General features: G+C 36.9%; 2 protein-coding genes across 2 annotated transcripts in view; one reads left to right on the forward strand and one right to left on the reverse strand.

Moving 5' to 3' along the window:
* The window catches only part of LOC135272311 (uncharacterized), a 107,811-nt gene extending 87,699 nt beyond the window's left edge, over nucleotides 1–20,112 (reverse strand). Inside the window, exons 1-7 of the mRNA XM_064370763.1 lie at nucleotides 19,966–20,112; nucleotides 18,465–19,477; nucleotides 17,296–17,361; nucleotides 17,103–17,209; nucleotides 16,935–17,020; nucleotides 13,464–13,567; nucleotides 1,545–1,623 (exon numbers count right to left, since the gene is read on the reverse strand). Coding sequence (XP_064226833.1) covers nucleotides 1,545–1,623; nucleotides 13,464–13,567; nucleotides 16,935–17,020; nucleotides 17,103–17,209; nucleotides 17,296–17,361; nucleotides 18,465–19,477; nucleotides 19,966–20,112 — 1,602 coding nt within the window. The remainder of the gene's footprint in view (nucleotides 1–1,544; nucleotides 1,624–13,463; nucleotides 13,568–16,934; nucleotides 17,021–17,102; nucleotides 17,210–17,295; nucleotides 17,362–18,464; nucleotides 19,478–19,965) is intronic.
* The window catches only part of LOC135273279 (neuroblastoma breakpoint family member 11-like), a gene marked incomplete at its 3' end in the record, with an annotated part of 138,835 nt that overhangs the window by 108,959 nt on the left and 8,147 nt on the right, over nucleotides 1–21,729 (forward strand). The window lies entirely within an intron of this gene.

A 21,729-nucleotide genomic window follows, 5' to 3' on the forward strand; every position in this document is an offset into this window, starting at 1 on the left:
ATAATGTTGTCAACCACCCAGAAAGGTAGATATTACTCTGCATCTTAGAGTAATCTTAAAGAATCCCTTAAAGAAACCCTTAAAGAATTAAATAGTTGTCTGAGGGGTGCAGAATTTAAACATAGAAAATGACTTGGAAACCTGTAGTCTCCCTTATAGGTCCCACAATGCTGTGTTCCTCAAATACTGAAAAATAAAAGAGTATCATAGGAGTACAGGAACAAATATCTATGCGGGGCACATCGTGAAAGGTGGAAATACCTCATAGAAGAAGACTGAGGATTTTCTGGACTGCTAGTTTAAGATTCTGATACCGTATCTAAGATCCCAAGGAAACTGGCACTGGCTTTCTGGTGCACACTACATACCTAGACTTCAGATTCTCGTCTGTGATCAGACTGTCATCCTTCGTGCTCATGGTTCCCCTAAGAGTGGGTAGGAATTTATTTGCAAAAGCTAAAATGTCATACCCGAAAGCTGAGAAGCTGTTCTGCTTCAGATCATCAGGCATGAGACTCTTATAAGGAGCATGCAACCTGTATTCCTCACATATGCAGTTCACAATAAAGTTCGTGGTCCTATGAGACTCTAATGCTGCCGCTGATCTGACAGGAGGTGAAGCTCAGGCAGTAATGCTTGCTTACCTGCCACTCACTTCCTGCTGTGCAGCACAGTTCCTAACAGGCCACAAACCAGTACAGGTCCACAGCCCAGGTGTTGGGGGACCCCGCAGTATCAGGCCAGAAAGCAAGAAAACTATCAAAGGTATCAAAACTAGAGTCATATTAAAAACACTTAGTAAGGGCGTGAAGAGGATCCCCTGGGTCAGATATAGGACAATATGACCTTCAGCAAGGATAAGAACTACGATGGATTGAAACACATCAAATGTTTAAATTCATAAGTTCATAATGATATAACAACAAAACCTGTCCATGCTCAAAGGATGAAAGGAGGCTAACTCGTTATCTTGAAACATGGTAAACAAAGGTGAAAAATCAAGCATTTATTCTGCCTTAGTGTACCACTAGTAACCAAACAATAGACGAGGGGATGTATTCTAGCCAATAAGTGAAAAAGAAATAAGAGGATTAAAAAATCTCCATTTTGCAATGCCACAAATAATCTAATTGATCTAGGTACTGAGAATCAACTATTATTAATATCACACACACAAAAAGAGATCACCAGACATTATGTGCTTCCTCATAAATGAACAGAATACCACTGATTGTCTCGCCAAAAACAAACCTGAATGTGTTAAGGTCTCTTTATGTGACTACCAATATACAGGAAACACACAGGACCAAGAAACAGGCAGAACTACACCATGAGATTATAATCAGCAAAATCCAGACTGTCGGAAACTCTACAGAATGGCTGGGGAGCTTCAACAACTATATGTTAAGGGGGAAAACAGGGAATAGAGAGAGAACCTGTAGAGTGAAAGACATAGCAAATAAAACAAATAAGCCTAAACTATAGTTTTTTAAAGATGCACACTTGAGTGATAAACTATTTTTTAAAAAGGAGGAACTGCTTACTTTTGGGAGGAGAGCTGGGCTTGTGGTTTCATGGGACACATAAGGGCTTCTGGTGGTAACTGGCAGTTTTACTCTTGACCTGTGTGGTAGTTACAAGAGTCTGTCTTATAATTGTTTGTGATACACATTTGTTTTATATAGTTTTATGTGTCTATGTTTTACTTGACAATAAGATGGTAAGAAAAAAATTGCTGAGGTGACTTCTGGGTAAACATGTAATAATGAATTTATGTGTGAATCTTTGCTCCTTAAAACTTCATTAGAGATTAGTGGAGAAATATTAAAAAAACAAAGTGGTAAGGACAAGGATAACAGGAGAGAAAGACGTCAGCACAGCTGATCTCATAGTATAGTCATTCAAACTGAGTATTTTAAAATTAAAACTTTATTGAAAAGCTAACAAATATATCAGCACAAGTTATTAAAAGGAGGAAAAAGATCTCTATTTCCTTCTCACATAGAGCTTAGAACGCTGGTCAAAGAAAATTTCATTAATTTAAAAGTTCATACCTGGGTTGCTACCAAATAGAGATCTTGCCTTTTAAGTAATACATTTTAATATGTTAAAACCAGAGTTAACTGTATCAACTGAACTTTAATGATAACATCTATAAGTGAAATCTTTTTTAAAAAATACATGAATTTAGTGCTCAAAATGTACATCAAATGACATGGACATCTTTGCCAAGTAGCAAAATTTCAGAAAGCTTACAGATTGAAAGATAAAAAGTACATGATCAGACTTCATGCTTCTCATTTTTAAAAACTATATTAGCATGAAACTATACAGGAAGAAAAACAAAAACAAAAATCTGATAAAGATGCTGTAATTCATTTTTATAAATTTAAAATACTTCAGAAAGCATTAACAAGTCCAAACATTTTCTCCCACAATGTGTTTTACTACCTAAGTCATCCCATCACAATTTAAAATTTAATACCTCAGAGAAGGAAAGGAACAGCAGCCTGGCTTCTGGTGCCTTCTTAACAGAACTAGTCTGACCACCAAGTTTTACCAAGAAGCAGAAAAAAGAAGTAGTTTTAAAAATAATAAGTGAAAATATGTCTTCTATTTTCAGATCCTTCACATCTGTTTGCTGTGCTGAGAAGAGTGACTCAGCATCCTCTCCAGTAAAAACAAAAAGTTTTATTACTCTATAATCACTAGAGGCTGGAGACTAACTCACATGCATTTTTTAAAGCAAAACCTGGGAACCGAAGCATTAGCAAATTCCATTAGTTTCCTGGGAAATCATAAAAGTAAAATATTGTCATTCTTATTGGGCAGTAGCCAGAAGCTTGCAAGCTACAGTGTCCTAACAGAATAAATTATATTATGTGCTATATACATTGAGCACTTTGGTAGTTTTCCAATAGAAGTGTTCAAGTCTCTGTTTAATATTGAAATATGCAGTCCCTCAAGTTAAAAAATGGTAGATAAACAATCAACAAATAAATAAATCCAATGGACAAACTAATTACAATATATCTATAAAATGAACAACCTGGATGTGGCAACCTAGACGAATCTCAAATGTCTTATGCTTATGTAGTCATTTTTGCTATTCATATATTTTCCCTTCTGTAATTCTATATGTTTGAGCAGACAAAAAACAGAGTAGATACTATATGAATCAGTTTATATAAAGACTTTAGAAAATTCCAATTAATCTAGAGTGACAAAAAGCAGATCAGAAATGGCATGGGGCCAGGTGCAATGGCTCACATCTGTAATCCCAGCACTTTGGGAATCCGAGGCGGGTGCATCACAACGTCAAGAGACAGAGACCATCCTGGCCAACATGGTGAAACCCTGTCTCTACTTAAAATACAAAAAATTAGCTGGACATGGTGGCACATGCCTGTAATCCCAGCTACTTGGGAGGCTGAGACAGGAGAATTGCTTGAACCCAGGAGGCGGAGGTTGCAATGAGCCGAGAATAGGCCATTACACTCCAGCCTGGACAACAAGAACAAAACTCCATCTAAAAACAAAAAAAAAACAAAAAAAAAAAAAACAAAGAAATGTCATGGAAAGGGAGAAGACAGGAGGGACAAAAACAAAGTATTATATAAAAGGTGAACAAATTATTAGGTTTGACATATATATTTATTATCTTGATCTTAGTGATGGTTTCAGAGGTTGTACATATGTTAAAAATTATCAAACTGTAAAATTTAAATATAGGCAGCTTATTATATGTCAATTATACCTCAGTAAGGCTGTAAAAAGAAAGGTATTTAGTATTAGTTATTTTAGATAATCACATGCTTTGTGGTAGGTAACAATTTGCAAGGATTTAAAGATCTTTAGAGAGAATATACAATTTGTTAGTTGAACTAGTTTTCAGATAAAATCAGTGGTGCTCAGATTTTGGCTTGTTTTAGAGGTAACAGCATGTTAAATTGTAATAATAGCTTTAAAACAAATTACATATTTTGGAAAATTGAAACTTTTCTGATATTTCGCAAGGTAGCTTTAAAATACCCTGTTGTTATAGATAACAGTGACACTTAGGCCATTTAACTCTCATGGAAAATTTCCAATTATTGATTTAATATCCACTGTGCTTTAAATATACAAAAACACAGTATAGTTTGGCTTAAATGTATTTTCTGAGTAGTTTATAAGTCTGAACAAAGTGGAGATGAATATAGCCCTTGGAAAAACAAACATGAAAAAAGCTAAAAGATATAATTAATAAAGGCAACATGTAAACTATGATTTCTTGAGGGCAAAGTTATACAAAGCCTCGTCTGGTGTTGTGTATATATAGTACATTCAATAAACATTTGATGGCTTGAATTGATGACCAAATTAAAAATGAATTCTATTTAATAATAACTTTTTTGATTAGGCAGTTTCAAAGTTAACCAAAAAAAAACAAAAAAACAAAAAACTAGTCTAGCTTCTATAGACTGGACTGAAATTTTACATACTCAAACAAGTAAGAATGCATCCAGAGGGAGAGAGGTTTTGTAAGAGGATATTTAGGTCTAAGACAAGGATCCAGATTACGGTCACAAGATTTTGTTTTCTAACATTTATGGAAGCACGTCATGTCAGTAAGTCCAGGTAGGAAAGTAATAATAAAAAATAAAAACATTAAAATAGCCTTTACTGAGTGAGAATAAACTATCCAAAAGTTAATGCCAAAAAAAAAAAAATTCAAAAGGCAAAAGTAATAAATTCACTTCCCCAGTAAACTATAGAAACTAAGCTTTAGCACAGGGAAGCATGAAAACTGCAAATGAAGAAACTATTCTGTCTTCTGAGAAAATCACAAACAGAAAATACAGTTTCTGGAAAACGCAAAATAATCCATCTAGGTATCTGCCTCTCCTTCATTTTCTTTTGCTGTTTTAGATCTAAAAGCCATCAAAACCAGGTATTTTCCATCATGATACTGCTGAGAAACGTAGTGATTATTGCTATTCATATATTTTCCCTTCTGTAACTATATATATTTGAGCAGAAAATATGGCACAGCTGAATTCCATATGTACAGCCTCCTGAAAACTCAACAGAGAAAATCCACAAAACTACAAAGACAATAAAATTCCTTCTGACAAAACATACATTCTGTGTTCCAAATAAGACTTTTGTTTAAATAGTATTTATAGTATATATTTTTTAAGAGATGGAGTCTTGCTCTGTCAATCAGACTGGAGTGCTGTGGCATGATCACAGGTGTGCACCACCACATTCAGTTAATTAAATTTTTTTTTTTTTTTTTTGAGATTCGGTCTCATTTTGTTGCCCAGGCTGGACTTGAACTCCTGGTCTCAAGTGATCCTCTTGCTTCAGACTTCCAAGTAGCTAAGATTATAGACGTAAGCCAGATATTCACAGTATTTTTGATATCACTTTTAAAGGAACCAACAAAGTCTACTGGAAAGTCTACTTTTAGTCCTCTAAAGTCTACATAAAACTATAGTTAAGTCATAATTCAAAAATAAACTGCTCTGGCCATTATTTGATATTTAGATTTGGATCATCTATAATGACAAAAGGGAGATCCCTTCGTGGAAGCCTGAGTGGGGAGGGGGAAGGAGAGACAGAAAAGAAGGATTACAAACGTGAAAAAGGAAATCTGCAGGTTTGATGTGTGCGTTCACTACCCTGATTTTGTTAATTGATATGGTTTGGGACCATATGCCTGCTCAAATCTTATGTCAAATATTAATCCCCAATGTTGGAGGTAGTAGGGCCTGGTGGGAGGTGACTTGAGTCATGGGGGCAGATTTCACCCTCAGTGCTGCTCTCATGATAGTGAATGCTTGCAAGATTTGGTTGTTTAAAAGTGTGTGGCACCTCTCCCTCTCTCTCTTCCTTCTGCTCTAGCCATGTAAAAGTGTCTGCTTTCCCTTCACCTCCCACCATCATTGTTAAGTTTCCTGGCAACTCCCCAGTCATATACTTCCTGTACAGCCTGCAGAACTGTGAGCCAATTAAACCTCTTTTCTTTATAAATTACTCAATCTCAGGTACTTCTTTATAGCAGTGTGAGAAGGGATGAATACAGTGATGGTTTCACAATTTATACATATGTCAAAAGTTATCAAATTGTACAACATATAACTTTGTTGTGTGTTAACTATACCTCTATAAAGCTGTAACAAAAAAAGGTAATTGGTATTAGGTGTTTTAGATACTCCTTTTTGGTAGGCAACAGTTGGTAATAATTTGAAGATCTTTAGAGAGAAAATAGAAATTATTCATTGAACTTGTCCCCAGATAAAAATCAGTGGAGCAATTAACTCCAGATGGATTAAAGACTTAAACATAAGACCTCCAGGAGGTGGAGGTTGCAGTGAGCTGAGACTGTACCACTGCCTGGGCAACAGAGTGAGACTGTCTCAAAAAAAAAAAAAAAAAAATTAAAGTTAGGGAAGATAGTAAACTTGGGAGGAGGAGGTGGTAGGTATTCCCATGGGGGACAGTAAAGACTTTTGGGGTGCTGGTAATGTTTTTAATCTTGGTACATTAATGATTTGTGTATTTTTTGGTATGTATTTTATTTCCATTAAAAAATGAAAATAAGACAGGCACAGTGGCACATGCCTGCAATCCCAGCACTTTGGGAGGCTGAGGCAGGTGGACTGCCTGAGCTCAGGAGTTCAATACCACCTTGGGCAACATGGTGAAACCTTGTCTCTACTAAAATACAAAACTATTAGCCGGGCATGGTGGTGTGCACCCGTAGTCCCATTAGGGAGACTGAGGCAGGAGAATTGCTTGAACCCGGGAGGCGGAGGTTGCAGTGAGCCGAGATCGTGCCACTGCACTCCAGCCTGGCACCTGGCAACAGAGTGAGACTCTGTCTCAAAAAAACAAAACAAAACAAAACAAAACAAAAAAGAAAATAAGATGAAATAAAGATGTTTTAAGATAAAAACTGAAAAAACATATTTTTATAAGAACTTCACTAAAGAAATCTTAAAAAGGAGAACAAAATGATCCTAAAAAGCAGGTCTGAAAAAAATGTTTCAAAGGAACAAAAATACTGGTATATATTTAGGTAGATTACACTTTTGTCCATTTTACTGATGAGGAAAATGAACTAAAGATATAAAGCCACAAAACTAGTAAACATTCAGAGCTGGCATTTGAAGCCACCATATTCTGTTTGGCTTCAGAAAAAAACTAACAGTTGATTAAAAGAAACAGAGATCAGGGCCGGGTGGGGTGGCTCACACCTGTAATCCCAGCAGTTTGGGAGGCCGAGGTGGGCGGATCACAAATCAGAAGACTGAGACCATCCTGGCTAACACAGTGAAATCCTGTCTCTACAAAAAATACAAAATGGTAGCCAGACGTGGTGGCACGTGCCTGTAGTCCTGGCTACTCAGGAGGCTGAGGCAGGATAATTGCTTGAACCTGGGAGGTGGAAGTTGTAGTGAGCCGAGATCGTGCCACTGTACTCCAGCCTGGGTGACAGTCTCAAAAAAAAAAAAAAAAAAAAAAAAAAAAAAACAGAGATCAGAGAGACATTTCTCCCATGGTTACATACATGGAGACAACTGGGTGGGGTAATGTAATGCCCTAGAAGTAACATGTAATGCCCTTAAAGAAAGTTCAGCAAGATTCTAAGAGTTATTTCTTGAAACATTCTTAATCAAGGTTAACAGCTTCAGTACAAACTCTACTACCAGAGGGGATAAAAAACATGGTTCATCTACGAAATTTTTCCTATCTAACAGATACAAATTACATGCCAAATAGAACTCATATATTTCAGCTGATTCCCAAAGGGGTTCAGAGGCAAAGAATCACTAATTTATTACTTAAAAAAAAATTTTTTTTTAAGAGACAGGGCTCTAAAATTTTTAAGAGACTCTGTTGCCCAGGCTGGAGTGCAGTGGTGCAATCATCGCATTCACCACCACACCTGGCTAATTTTACAATTTTTTGTAGAGATGGCGTCTCGCTTTAGAAACACTAATTTAAAGTGAGCTTCCTATCTTTCAGACAATTGTTTTAAACTCCAATTCTTTTTTTTTTTTCACTGAACATGTCATGGATAGTATTCCAAGACAGTACTTGTATGTCTAATTGTTCTGCTTAATGGCTGCATGGAATTCCACTGTATGAAGGCGCCACCATTTATTTAACTCAGTCTATACTGAAGGATATGTTAGGTTGGTGCCAGTTTTTACACTACTAAAAACAATACTGCAATAGATACACGTGTACATATATCTCTAGTTTGTAGATCATCTACAAATATATCTGTAGGCTAAATTCCTTGAGCACTTATTTGTAACATTTTAAGATGTAATAATTTTATGTAACAAAATATATAACATTCTGAGAAACATTACCAAATTGCCTTCTAAAATGACTGTACCAATTTAACTCTCAAGAACAATGGAAGAGGAAAATGGCCTGGTTAACCCATACCTTCCTTACATTAGATATTATTAATATGTTTATCAGCCAAATACTATGCATGTATATGTATCTTTCTACGACCATCTATTCTCATCCTCTGCTCCCCTCCTAATTAGTTGCTAGTCTTTTTTTCTTACTAATGCATAAGCCTTCTGTGACATATATGTTAAAGCCTTTTTTGGTCCAGTCTTTTCACTTTATTATAGTCTTCTTTTGCCATGTAAATTTAGTTATTCTTTTCCTTTTGGCTTCTGGATGGAATGTCTCTTCTCTTCAAGATTATGAAAATATTCCAGTATTTTTATTTCATGTTAAGATTCTGATCCACCTGAATATTATTTAGTAAAAGAGTCAACATTTCCTCTCAAATGCAAGCTGTTCCAACTCTATTTATTAAATAAGTAATTATTTGTATTAATTTGAAATGTTACCTTGATCATCGACCAGAGAACCAAATATATGGTTTATTTTCTATGATCTAGTAACAGATTTATAGGCCAATACCATAAAACTACTATAATCTCATAAATTTTGATGAGTCCAGCCTCATAATTTTTCTTTGTTCAGATTTTTCCAGGCACTTCTGCCATGTTAGTCTTCAAAATAAACTTCAGTTATTTATGAACTATCTTCTTAATAAATAAATAACAAAGTCTCATTGATATTCTGATTAGGATCGCATCAGACTTAAAAGATCACTTAATAAACAACATTGAGTTGTTTAAGAACATGGCATTTTTTTCCATTTATTCACATCTTTTAAGTCTTTCAGGAGAATTTACATTTTCTTCATATAGATCTTTCATATTTCTTTCAACAGATTTGATTAGCACTGGGTGAAAGTGAACATAAAGTTATAGACCCTACAAAGAGTTGTGGTAAAGGAATTACCTCTGAAAAAGCCACTATTTTAAAGTAGTTTGGGATCTGCTCCAAAATAAGCAGGAGAGCCAACATTTCCTTCCCAAGCTCCTCTATTTTTAACAGAGAATGTCAACTTTGCTTTGGATCAACTTACATAAGCCTCCCTGAACTTAACTTTATTGATTACAGCTATCTACTATGACACTCCTACCAATTCACTAGTCCTCTAAAATTCATCCCCATTGCATACATTTTTGACTTCACCTCACTTTGACTATTCAGTGAAAATTACAATTCTTATTCTTAGAAAAATTCACATAATTTCACATATAATTTTAGGAGATTCAGTCATACTGGTGAAAATGCCTGCCATAAAGCGTGCCTGGATTAGAACGAACCTATTCCAGCCAGCTGCTACAATCACCTGCTGACAGTTCTACAGAGTAATTCAGGTACAATGGTACATTCATCACACTTCATATGTGGGCTTTTAAATTTAAAACTTTTTTTTTTAAATAAACGTAGACTTTATAGAAAAGTTACAAAAACAATACAAAAGTCTTCAATCAGATTCCTCAAAAGTTAAAACATTTAAATTTTAAGCAACATGAACTTGAGATTCTGACTATATTGCAGCCCAAGTTGCTTAAACAAGCAATCAATTTAATACCTAGGGAGTATTAATAATAGTCTTAGTACAAGACCAACTTCTCATATCAACAATTCCAAAATCTCCAAAACTGAAAGATTTTTAACTCCTTCGGCAGCAAAACCTGAGACAGTCTACAGTCATTATTTACCCACTATAAGGTAAATATTTATAGGTTTCACTGCACAAATAGTACTGTCTGATTACACAGTGTTGTCCCAGACCTATGAGGGGTGAATGGAATACACAGTAAATGTGGCATATTCCTAAGGATTTCAGTGAAGGGAATGCAAATCTTCAATGTCACTGTATATTATTTACTATGTGCCAAGTACTACTTTAGTTATTATTAATATTTCATTTAATCCTCTTAATAACCTGGTAAATCAAATCTTGCCCTAGGTCACCTAATGTACATCAAACAGTAAAGGCAACATGCGAATTTACATTTATCTGAGTCAAAGCTATAACCAACTTTTGAAAGTTAATAGAAAAAAAGTATTGAAAACTAGTCTCTTAGAATACTGGGGACATGGGAGCTGAAGAGAATTCTTTGAAAAAATTTCATTTCCTCTCTTCCCTCTTTCCAGCAAATACCATTGCAATCATCTAAAACCTTGCTCATTTTCATGTGCATAGCTGGTAAGACATAAGTATCTCAAACAAGGTACCTCTAAATGTCTTTTTTTCATTTTTTCCTCTTAAAGGTAAAATATAAGACACCAGAATCCTGATTCTATCTACATTATATTAATTATCTAGACCGAGAAAAGATTAGAACTATACATTCAATAAGTATGTCTTCTGTATTCATCTAAAGCAGGGGTTCTCAAATGGCGGTGATTCTGCCTCCTGCAGTGGACATCTGGCAATGTCTTAACAAGAAGTTAAAAATCCAAGAGCTCAACCTCTCTAATAAAGCTGCCCACAAAAAAGTTTGTAATATTAAACTAAAGTTAAGGTATAACTAAAACAAGCACTCATACTTTTTTGATGAAAGTACAAAGTGGTAATGTTTTATGGAGACAAAGCAGAGTTTCTCTCAGAAGTTTAAATACATTGTACTCTTTAATCCAGTAATTATGCTTTCTAGGAACTGATCCTACGGAAAGTCAGGTAAACACACAAAACAATTTGTTCAAGGCTGTTTAGTACAGTGTTATTTATAATCATTAAAAACAGACATAAATTAAAACATTCATGAATATGGAAATAATTAAATAAAATAGGATATAGTCAAAGGTGGAATATCCTACTTAAAAATAATGAGGTGTAGATTTGCATTAGCAAGAAAAGAGGTTCACAATGTATTGCTATATGGAAAATCTAGCTGCAGGAAAAAATGATGTGTATTTCTCAATAAAAAATTAATGTTTAACTTGGGCAGAGTCATGTCACTTTATGTCGTTTTATATAAGTATTTTATATTGTGTTTTACTTTTTTAGATGAATAAAAGAGGAAACGTGATTAGAAGGAAACATTACAAACTTTTATTAGTGGTCACCTCTAGATAGCGGAATTACAGGTGGAATTCTTCCTTTAAACTGTTTAATGATACAGATGTATTATTTATGTAATAGCTATTATGAACTGATTCCTTCCCACATGCCAGTTACTGCCTATGCGAATTAATACACTAAAAGGCCGTAACTCTACAGAGTAGCTATCATGAGCTCCATTTTGCAGATGGTGAAAAACTAAGAAATGGATTCTAAGCCTATTATTACATACTATGTTGCTCACCTCCTCCTGGGAAACACTAAAAATGTAAGAAAACCAATCCCAAATTTCTATAAATTTATGAGCAAAAGACTAATGCAAGAAGAATCTGATTTGCCATTTCAGAGACCTGGGGAGTTTCAAAACAACCAAAAATATACTAAACCTGGAAAATATACTGTGTAATATTCTTGATAAAAACTTCCCACATACATTCATGTATCTACAGACACAAAAATGTTATACTTGAGGCCATCTGCTTTTCATTACTGAGAACTAATCTCTGATTACAATCATTCTGAATGGTTTCTTTCAAAAAACAGGAACATATTTTGTATTTGAGAAGGCACTAACCACTTACCATAAACTTCAAATTACGGCAATTTCTACATACGTCAGTTTCAAAATGCACAAAGGAATCATCTCACATTTGATAAATGCAAGACACTACTTCTTTTTTTAAGACACGGTCTCATTCTGTCACCCAACTGGAGTGCAGTGGCATGATATCAGCTCACTGCAACCTCCGCCTCCTGTGCTCAAGTGATCCTCCCACTTCAGCCTCCAGAGTAGCTGGGACCACAAGTGGGTGCCACTGCACCTAGCTAATTTTTCTATTTTTAGTAAAGATGAGGTTTCACCATGTTGCCCAGGCTGGTCTCAAACTCCTGGCCTCAAGGGATCCACCTGCCTCAGCATTACTTTACTTTTGGAAGACAACCAGGAAAAATGAAAAATAATTTTTACAAATATTTATGTCTTATACACAATAAACGGACAATGTCATCTTCTAATTATGTTAACAGCAGAAAAAGTAGAAGTTTTACTAGAATAATGATAATTTTGGTGGCTCTGTCTTTTCAATTTATGGAAGAGTACAACTGGAAAGGCACCTCAGAGTTTACTTGGCCCAACTCCCCACATCATACAGCTGAGGCCTAGGGAAAGTAAGGTGATTTGTTCAAGGCCCCACAGTTACTAAGAGGCTGAAAAAGGAGGGACTCCCTCAGGTTTTTAAAAATTCTAAATAAAAAATCTTGACTTCTGAAAGGTATTATCTAATAATTTAGTTGGCTACTTAAAGTACTTTGGGATCCTATTCTCCTCTGTATTCTTGGGGCCTTTTCAACTCAACATTTTTCAGACAGCAGCAAACTAATCTGTTACATTATCTATACTCAAAAGAGTTCAAAGTCCCCTTCTTCTCCATTGACAGCTTTTAAATGAAATCTTATTTAGAAACCCAATGCAGAAAGAATATAAAAGCAGAGTTGCCTTGATTAAAACATACAGGAGTCCTGCTTTTACTTGCTATTTTGTCCTGGAAGACCCTGAAATACTTTCTTGGCATCTTAGGTCTCAAAGAAACAGTTTATTTCTAATGTATGAGAGAGTTCTAGGGTGCTGCTACTCAAAATATGTTTCACAAACAATCAGCATCACTGAGGAGTTTGTTAGAAATGCACAATATCAAACTTCAACCCAGGCCTACTGAAAAATCACAACAAGCATATTTAACAAGATGCCTAGGTGACTGATAGGCACATTAATGTTTGAGAAGCTTCTCAAATGATATGAAGAAACACACACACAGACCCACACACACACTCTGCAAACCCAAATTTTTTAGAGTTACATGACACACAATTACTACAGTTATCCTGTCATGGACCAACAACAAACAGTTTACAGAACCACACTTGGGGTAGCAATGCTCTATAGCAACCAAACCTTAAACGGTGATCCTGATCAAATCGGAACACCTGATATACTAAAAAGTTAGAAACTTACTTCTTATCAAAAAATGTTGAATTCTCCTTCCTCTTGGTGAATCCATTGGGTAGAAGTTTTAAGTTAATACCTTGCCTTCGGGCACGATTTTTCATAAAGTACATCTACCAACCAAAACCAAACAGACAAATTAATTTTTAAATGCTTTAAATTTAAAAAGTGAGTAAAACAATTGTTCAATAATAGTTAAGATTTACTGAAAACCTAAGTGTTACAACAGCTCTAAGAAGTAATCTCATGTAATCTTCACAACGATACTATCAGAATAGATATTATCATCTCCATTTTATCAATAAGAATTAGTGAGATACCAACATCATACAGCTATCCCAGAGAGAAAGAACCTGTATTCAACCCAGGTCTAATTCCAGAGCTTCTGCTTTTAACCATATGTGCTATGAGCCAAAGAATAACTTAATGGAGATTAAAACAAACAAACAAACAAACAAACAAACAAACAAACAGTTCGTTTGCCAATCAGAGGGGCTACCTACACAATTCTTGATTGCTTTTACTGATGATTTTACCAGTTAGTTGTATGTATCCCTGATTTTATTACTAGACAATTCACTCAAGGGAAGAGCCATGGCACTGCCTAGTACAAGGCCTAGCTTAAAGTAGCCACTGTTGTGGGAAGCACAAAATGGGATATGAGAATATTCTTGCTCTGACACGTGTATTACATTGACCACGTGGGTTGATTTAGCTAACCTGGAGAATTCCAGAGTTACGAAGGAAGTAATACCAGATTTTTATTAAGTCAAGGAAGAAGAAAGATCACTCAAAGAAAAGGCAAAGTATAAATGCAAGTTTTTTGTTAAATGAATAGGGATCTAGAATTTGCAATGTAAAGAGTCAGAATCAAGTCATGAGCCAAGGAAAAGAATGGGTCAGCTACCACTGGCTAAGTAGGAAACTGTCTGAAGAAATTACATGTAATTTTCTAACTTAGAGGACTTTGGTTTCAGTAATGGTATTGATTACTATAAATAATTATAATAGCAGTGGTCAATCCTCCCAATATACCTTCAGGAAAAGGGTGAACCAGAAACAATCACTACTTTTAGAGCAAGCTAGGGAACTTGTATGGTTACACTGAAATAGAGGAAAAAAGAAAGAAAGTCCATTAGCAGCTATGGCTATGGGACATCCTTTGCTTAGATTTGCAATTTTGCCTTGCAAACAGCAATGAATCGCCAAACACTAGAGAAAAGGAAGTGGGAGGCCTTAATCAGATAACAAGTTTCAGTAAAAAAATAAAATAATTGAGAGAGTGTAGTATTGGTGCAGGATAGACCAGTAAGTCAATGGAATGGAAAAAACAAGTCCACAAAATAACCCAAGCATATAGGAATGCTGATATTTAACAAAGGTGGTCCTACAGAGCAGTAGGGAAAGGATGAACTCTCCAATAAATGGTGCTGGGAAAAGTGGATTATCTATATGAAAAATTAAATGGGACCTTCTCTGTACATGATACCAAAAATCAATTCCAGTTAAAGACATAAGTATAAAATGCAATAGTATAAAGCTTTTAGACAATAATTATGAGGGAATAACTTCCTAACTCTCATCAGGAATTAAGAGAACTGCACAGTGAAAATCATAATAAAATTACATAGCCAACAGATTGACAAAAATTTTTAGTCTCACCAAATTAAGTATTGGTGAGAATAGGACAATAGGTCCATTTATACACTACTGGTGAGAGTGTAAACTAGTATATCACTTTGGAAAATGTTTTGGTAACATCTAGGCAAACTGAAGATACGCATACCACACAACAAAGCAATTCTATTCTCAGGTATAAACCTTAGAAAAACATCTTCACACACATAAAGATCAGGGAAGGGCATAAGAGGGTGGCATGGAACTTCTGGGAAGCCAGTGATGTTCTAATTCTAGACTTAGGCGGTAGTTACATGAATGTTTATTTTATAATTATTCATTATACTATGTATTTCCATTCTGTGATTTTCTTAAAAAAAAATGCTATATTTTACAATTAAAAAAAAGTCTTAAAGTAATTTATCTTTAAGTAGAATTTTAATTGTGCCTAATTAAGTTTGAGGAACAATAAGAGTTGCTGTATAAATAATTTTCTTTCAGACACGTGTAATATAATGCCAAAAAAATGCTAATACCAATAAAATAAGGTGTTTAAAAGGTATTAAAATTCTGCAACTCCAATACTAAAATGAACACAATTGCAGGATATGATTTAATCACACCATGAACGAATTTTTACAACACCAGTTGCCAAACATTCCAAATATGTAAGCTTCACTTTTGCATAGTGTTTAAGGAATGAAAAAGGCAATGCAAAAATATGAAAATTAAGTGTATTAGAATAGCAAGTCTTAGCTTTTACTTCAAAATCAGAATCTAATCCCCTCTCAATAATTCTAACAGTATACCCAAGCCACTATTATCTCACAAGGATCATGGGAAGAGCCGCATAAATGGTCTCCCTGCGTCCAATCTTCCACTCTTACCTCCCAAAAGTCCACACAGCAGCAAGAGTGGTTTTTCAAAAGGCAAATTTATGTTCAAAATCCTTCCGTGGTTTCCATTTGCACTTAGAATTAGAAACCCTCACCAGTCTCTTTTTCTTCTTTCTTTTTCTTTTGAGACAGAGTTTCACTCTGCTGCCCAGGCGGGGGTACAGTGGTGCAATCACAGCTCACTGCAGCCTTGACCTTCCTGGGCTCAGGTGATCCTCCCACCTCAGCTTCCCAAGTTGCTACAGGCGCACGCCATCATGCCTGGCTAATTTTTGTGTTTTTTTTATAGAGACGGGTTTTTCACCATATTGTCCAGGCTGGTCGCGAACTCCTGGGCTCAAGCAATGCTCCGGCCTCAGCCTCCCAAAGTGTTTGGATTACAGGAATGAGTCTCTGCACCCAACTCCTCACCAGTTTCTCTAACTTCATGTTTAATACTCTCCTTCTCACTCACTATGCTTTAATCACCCTGCCCATCTTTTAATTCCTCAAACACAACATCCTTGTTTCTGACTCAGGTCTTTCCTTTTACTTTTGCCTCTAACTGGAATAATCTTCCTCCAAATGTTCACATGACAGCCTCTTTCTCATCATTCAGATCACTGCTTACTATCATCTCTTAGAGAAGCTTCTCCTGACCGCTGAATTGAAAATGGTACCCTGACAATCTCTCCCCCACAAAGACCATTTTCATTCTCTCTTTCATCTCTTGAGCCTTCTTTATCTTCTATATGAACTTAACTCTATCTGAAATTATATTTGTTCCTCTACTTATCTCCTGTATCTCCCATTAAATACAACTCCACGAGGGGAAGGTCTTTTGTTTTGGTCACAGTCATATCCTTACGTAATCAGAACAGCCCTATGTCATAGTAGCCACTTAATATATTTGGAAAGTTAAAAAAAAAAAAAAGAATCTAACTGATTGGAAGGACTTCTAACTGGAAGGAATTAAAAAAAGACTTACATGTTTATTGCTTATTGGTCTTTTCAAAAAAGCATCTCTAGAAATATGGTCCGCTGTTCTTGCCACATCTTCCAAAAAACGATAATCTAAAAATTTCAAAACAGAATAAATAAATGACACATACCAATGGCCAGGGAGCATCAATTTGCTGTGCATAAAGTGGCTTACCACTTAGGAGATTCATTTCAGTAAACTGTTGTATTGAAATGTATGCAGTTTTATCTCGAACTCCATTACATGTCAGTTCTGTTTTGTGTTTCTTTACACAGGGCAAACTGAGGAGACAAAGGGGAAGCACTTTTATATTTTAGGGTAAGAAAGGTACACATACAGGTTAAAAGGTAGGAAGTTACATGTATACCTGCAAGAATACCGCATACAACGTGGACATCTGTACTTTGCTTCTTCCGTACCACACGTTTCACACCTACAAAAGCCCACGTGTAACATTAAATTATCAAATATTAATTCTACTTATTTATAAACTTAGAATGTCCCAATCAATTTATAAATGTAGTGACAATTCTGACAAAATATTTGACAGCTGTTGAACATCATTTGAAAATTCTCAACTACAGTTCCAATGTTGCTAGTGATATGTAACTCAGGAAAATGTATTAAAATCTTTAAAACCCATCTCACTTTTGACTTCTTTTTTTACTATAATCAGATAATGAGATTATTCATTGATATTTTAACTTGTGATTCCTGGAAATGTGGTAATGATTGTATGTGTGTGAATCCAGAAGACCAATCCATGAGCTATGTTTAGATATTTTCAAAGCACACACACCAGAAAAAGAATATAAGGACAAGTCGAATTCAGAGAGTAGCAGTAACATCTTTTTTCCTGAACTCCACACCTAATCTAGAATGTGCATCAAAATAATCTAAAAATCCCATGTAACCCATCACCTGTCCTCAACTGCTCTCCTAGGCTTTTGGGATACTGACAAACAAACTACAGTTACTTCTATTTAGACCACTGAGCTCCAGACGTTAATATTCCCAAGAATCTGACCACTCTTATTTCCTTTGTCACATGATCCACACACCAAGGAAATTAAATCAAAAGCAATAAATATTCACAACACTCATGCAGAAACTTGATAATTGAGGTCAAGTGTATTTTTGCCTAATTTTAACTTAATCCACTTTGTCACTGTTGGATATATTAGACTTTCTCATCTCTATTCTCTCTCAAAGAAATACTGAGTAAAGAGTATATTAAGTCAAGCCAGATCCAGTTCCAAATGATCTTCTGGTCCCCAGAACGTTCACTTACCTAACTTGACCATTACCCAATGGACACTACCAATTTCATATATTTTCACTGAATTTGTTGTGTTGTCATTTACAACACCCTCCACTTCCCAACCAACCCCCACGAACCCAGACTGACTCCAGAAACCCAAACTTGGGCTTATTGTTCATTATTTCACCTTCTGCTGATAAGGTGGTTTTTCCTTTCACTCTAGACATGAGGACGCAACAGCTTTATATCCCCAAAGGGAATTCCCCCTGCCCTACCTTGACATGGCCAGTTTCCGCTTGCAGCCCACCAGGTGATTTATCGGAGGCTCTTCTTTCACCTTTGTATCATCCACGGCTTCTTTCTTCTCTTCTTTTACACACTCTCCATCCATCATCTCCTCTTTTATGCACTGACCAACAAACTTCTCCTCCCGTTTTATCTGCAAGTTATCCTTCTCTTCTGGCCAGTCCATTACCTCTTGCTTCACCTTCTCCTCCTTTACCTCTGGGTCATCCATTTTCTCTTCTTTTACCACCAAACTACCATCCGTCTCCTGCTTCACCTCCAATACGCCTGCGTTCTCATCCTTCACCTCAGGCCTATCCTCCACCTTCTGCTTTACCCACTGGCCAGCCAACCTGCCTGCGGTATCTGGCCAGTCCATAATTTCCTCCTTCACTACCGTTAGGTCCATCGGTATTTCCTCTGGCCTTTGTCCACTTCCTTCCTCTCCATCCCTTATCTTCTTCATCCCTGTCAGTCCTTTCCGCTCCTCTCCGCCGCCGGCCTCCTCCGCCCCTGCTAAGTCCCTGACTCCCTCCCTACCAGACTCTGGACTTAGCCGCACCCCCTCAGCTACACTTTGGAGGCCTCTCCCAGACTTCCCTTCATTTTCAGCAGCAAACTCCATCAACTCACGATCCTTGGCCTCTGCTGCCACTCTGTCCTTCAGCGTGGCTGCTGCACACCAACAGAAGGAATTACCGGCCGGAACGCCTACTGCGGCCCAGGTGCAGAGACAAGCAGCCAAATGCCCGGAATAGCCTGCTTGACGCGAAAACTTGAATCGCCGTAAAGCAACGCTTTTGCGCCTCGCCACTTCACGACTTGTAGAGCTCTTTACGGAGGAATTACCGGCCGGAACGCCTACTGCGGCCCAGGTGCAGAGACAAGCAGCCAAATGCCCGGAATAGCCTGCTTGACGCGAAAACTTGAATCGCCGTAAAGCAACGCTTTTGCGCCTCGCCACTTCACGACTTGTGGAGCTCTTTACGGCTCTGCGGCGGACCTGCCAGATTGTCAGTGGAACCTGAGTAAACCGCGTGGTTTGCCCACTGGGATTCCCGCCTCCCGCCTCGGTTCCGCCCCACCGTTCCTCTAGGGAAACCTCCGGGGCCACACCCTAGGCCACCTTTCACGCCCTACTGGGTGTGAAGAGTAGAGGAGCCCAGCGGAGGGAGAGAAGTAAAACCCTTAGACTCTGGAAATGGGAAAACTCACTCTGATCTGTTAACGATTAAATCCAATCTTGAATGAAAGTGGAGGACACACGTCACGCTACGCCTTTTCAAGCTGTAGTTTCTTAAGGCTGTAAATTAAGGACCATAGTATTAGTAATACAAATCTAGTGTCATTGCGAAGATTATGAGATTATACATGGGAATCAACCAGCAGCGACAGACACAAACTCAATATATAACTGGGAATCCTGATGGGTTTCAAGTAGGAAAGAGGGCATGAACTTTTTTTTTCCATTCTTTTTCTGTAACAGCCTACGTCAGGCTGTTCCCCATTCACAGCATTCTGCCAGATTCTTTCAGAGAACATCATAGATGAAAAGTGCCTAATGTCCGATATTGCTGAATAACAATGCAGTGTACGAATGTGGCACGTCTTTTCATGCATGTACCAGTTGGTGGGCATTTCGATTGTTTCCACTTTGGGCTGTTAGGAATAATTCTTCTTACACATTCATTTACAAGTCTTTGTGTGGACATCTTTACATTTGCCTTAAGTAAATACCTAGGAGTGGAATTGCTGGGCCATACAAGTTTATGTTAATTTTTAAAGAAATGCCCAAACTGTTTTCCAAAGTAGCTATATCATTGTACATTCCCCCTGGCTGAGGGTTCCCGTTTCTCTACATCCTGCCAATACTTAGTATTATCAGTTATTTGGTTATAGATGTCGTTGTGAATTTAATTTGCATTTCTTTAATGACTAATGATGTTGAACATTTTATCATGTGCCAACTGGCCATTTATATATTTTCTTTAATGAAATGTTTATTCAAATTATTTTTTGCACATTTTTAATTGATGTCTTTTATTATCAAATTGTAGTCGTTCTTCATATATTATGGATATAGGTTTGTGGTAGACAAGCACCGATATGTTCAATGATAACCCGTTCCCACCTCGGCCCCGTGTTCACCTGTTCAGACCAAGGTGTAGACTGCCACATCATCCCAGGATTAGTCTGAGTTACTGATAGCTTACAACAGAAGAGTTACCTCTAAGATTAGGTTTGAAAAAAGGCCGTGATTTCTGCCTTAGGCTCTTGTTCTTTTATTCTCCTTCCTAGATCATTCACTCTGGGGAAAGCAAGCTGCCAGGTTGTGAGTACCAAGAGGCGCATGTGGCAGGGAGCCGAAGTTACTGGCTCTTACAGGCTGAATTTGTGTCCCCTCAAATTCGTGTGTTAAATCCATAATACCCAATACCTCAGACTGTGACTATATTTGGAGATAAGACCATTAAAGGTGATTTCATTAAAATGAGACCATTAGGATGGGCCCTAATCTAATCCGACTGATATCTTTATAAGAAGAAGAAATTTAGACACAAAAAGAGACACCAGGGAGGTCTGCAGAGAGAAAAGACTATGTGATGATACAGTGAGGTGGCCGACTGCATGCCAGCGAGACAGGCCCCAGAGAAAAACAAGACTGGTGACAACTTATCATCTTGGAGTTCTAGCATCTAGAACTGTGAGAAAATAAATTTAAGCCACTCAGTCTGTGCTATTTCCTTATAGTGGCCTTGGCAAACTAATGCACTGGCCAATAACCAGCAAGGAATTTCAGCTTGTCAACAGCATGTAAGTTTGGAGGAAGATTCTCTAGTCCTAGTCCAGCTTTACATGACTGCAGCTCTGGCCAACAGCTGCACCCAGATTCCGGACACTCAGAAATTGTGTGGGAGGATAAATGTTTCTTGTTTTAAACTGCCAAATGCTGGATAATTGATACAAAGGAATACATAATACCAATTCCTTATATGGTTTGGAAATATTTTCTCCCAGTCTGTGGCTTTTCCTTTTCTTAGTTGTGTCTTTAGAGGAGCAAAAGTTTTACACTTCAATTAAATCCAGTTTATCTATTTCTATTTTTTGAGGCAGAATCTCGCTCTTGTTACCCAGGCTGGGATGCAATGATGCGATCTCTGCTCACTGCAACCTCTATCCCGCCAGTTCAAGTGATTCTCCTGTCTCAGTCTCCCAAGTAGCTGGGACTACAGGCACGCATCACCAAACCTGGCT

Source organism: Aotus nancymaae, unplaced genomic scaffold, assembly GCF_030222135.1.
Source record: "Aotus nancymaae isolate 86718 unplaced genomic scaffold, 86718_ANA_hifiasm-v0.15.2.pri h1tg000007l, whole genome shotgun sequence".
In the NCBI taxonomy this organism is placed as follows: domain Eukaryota; kingdom Metazoa; phylum Chordata; class Mammalia; order Primates; family Aotidae; genus Aotus; species Aotus nancymaae.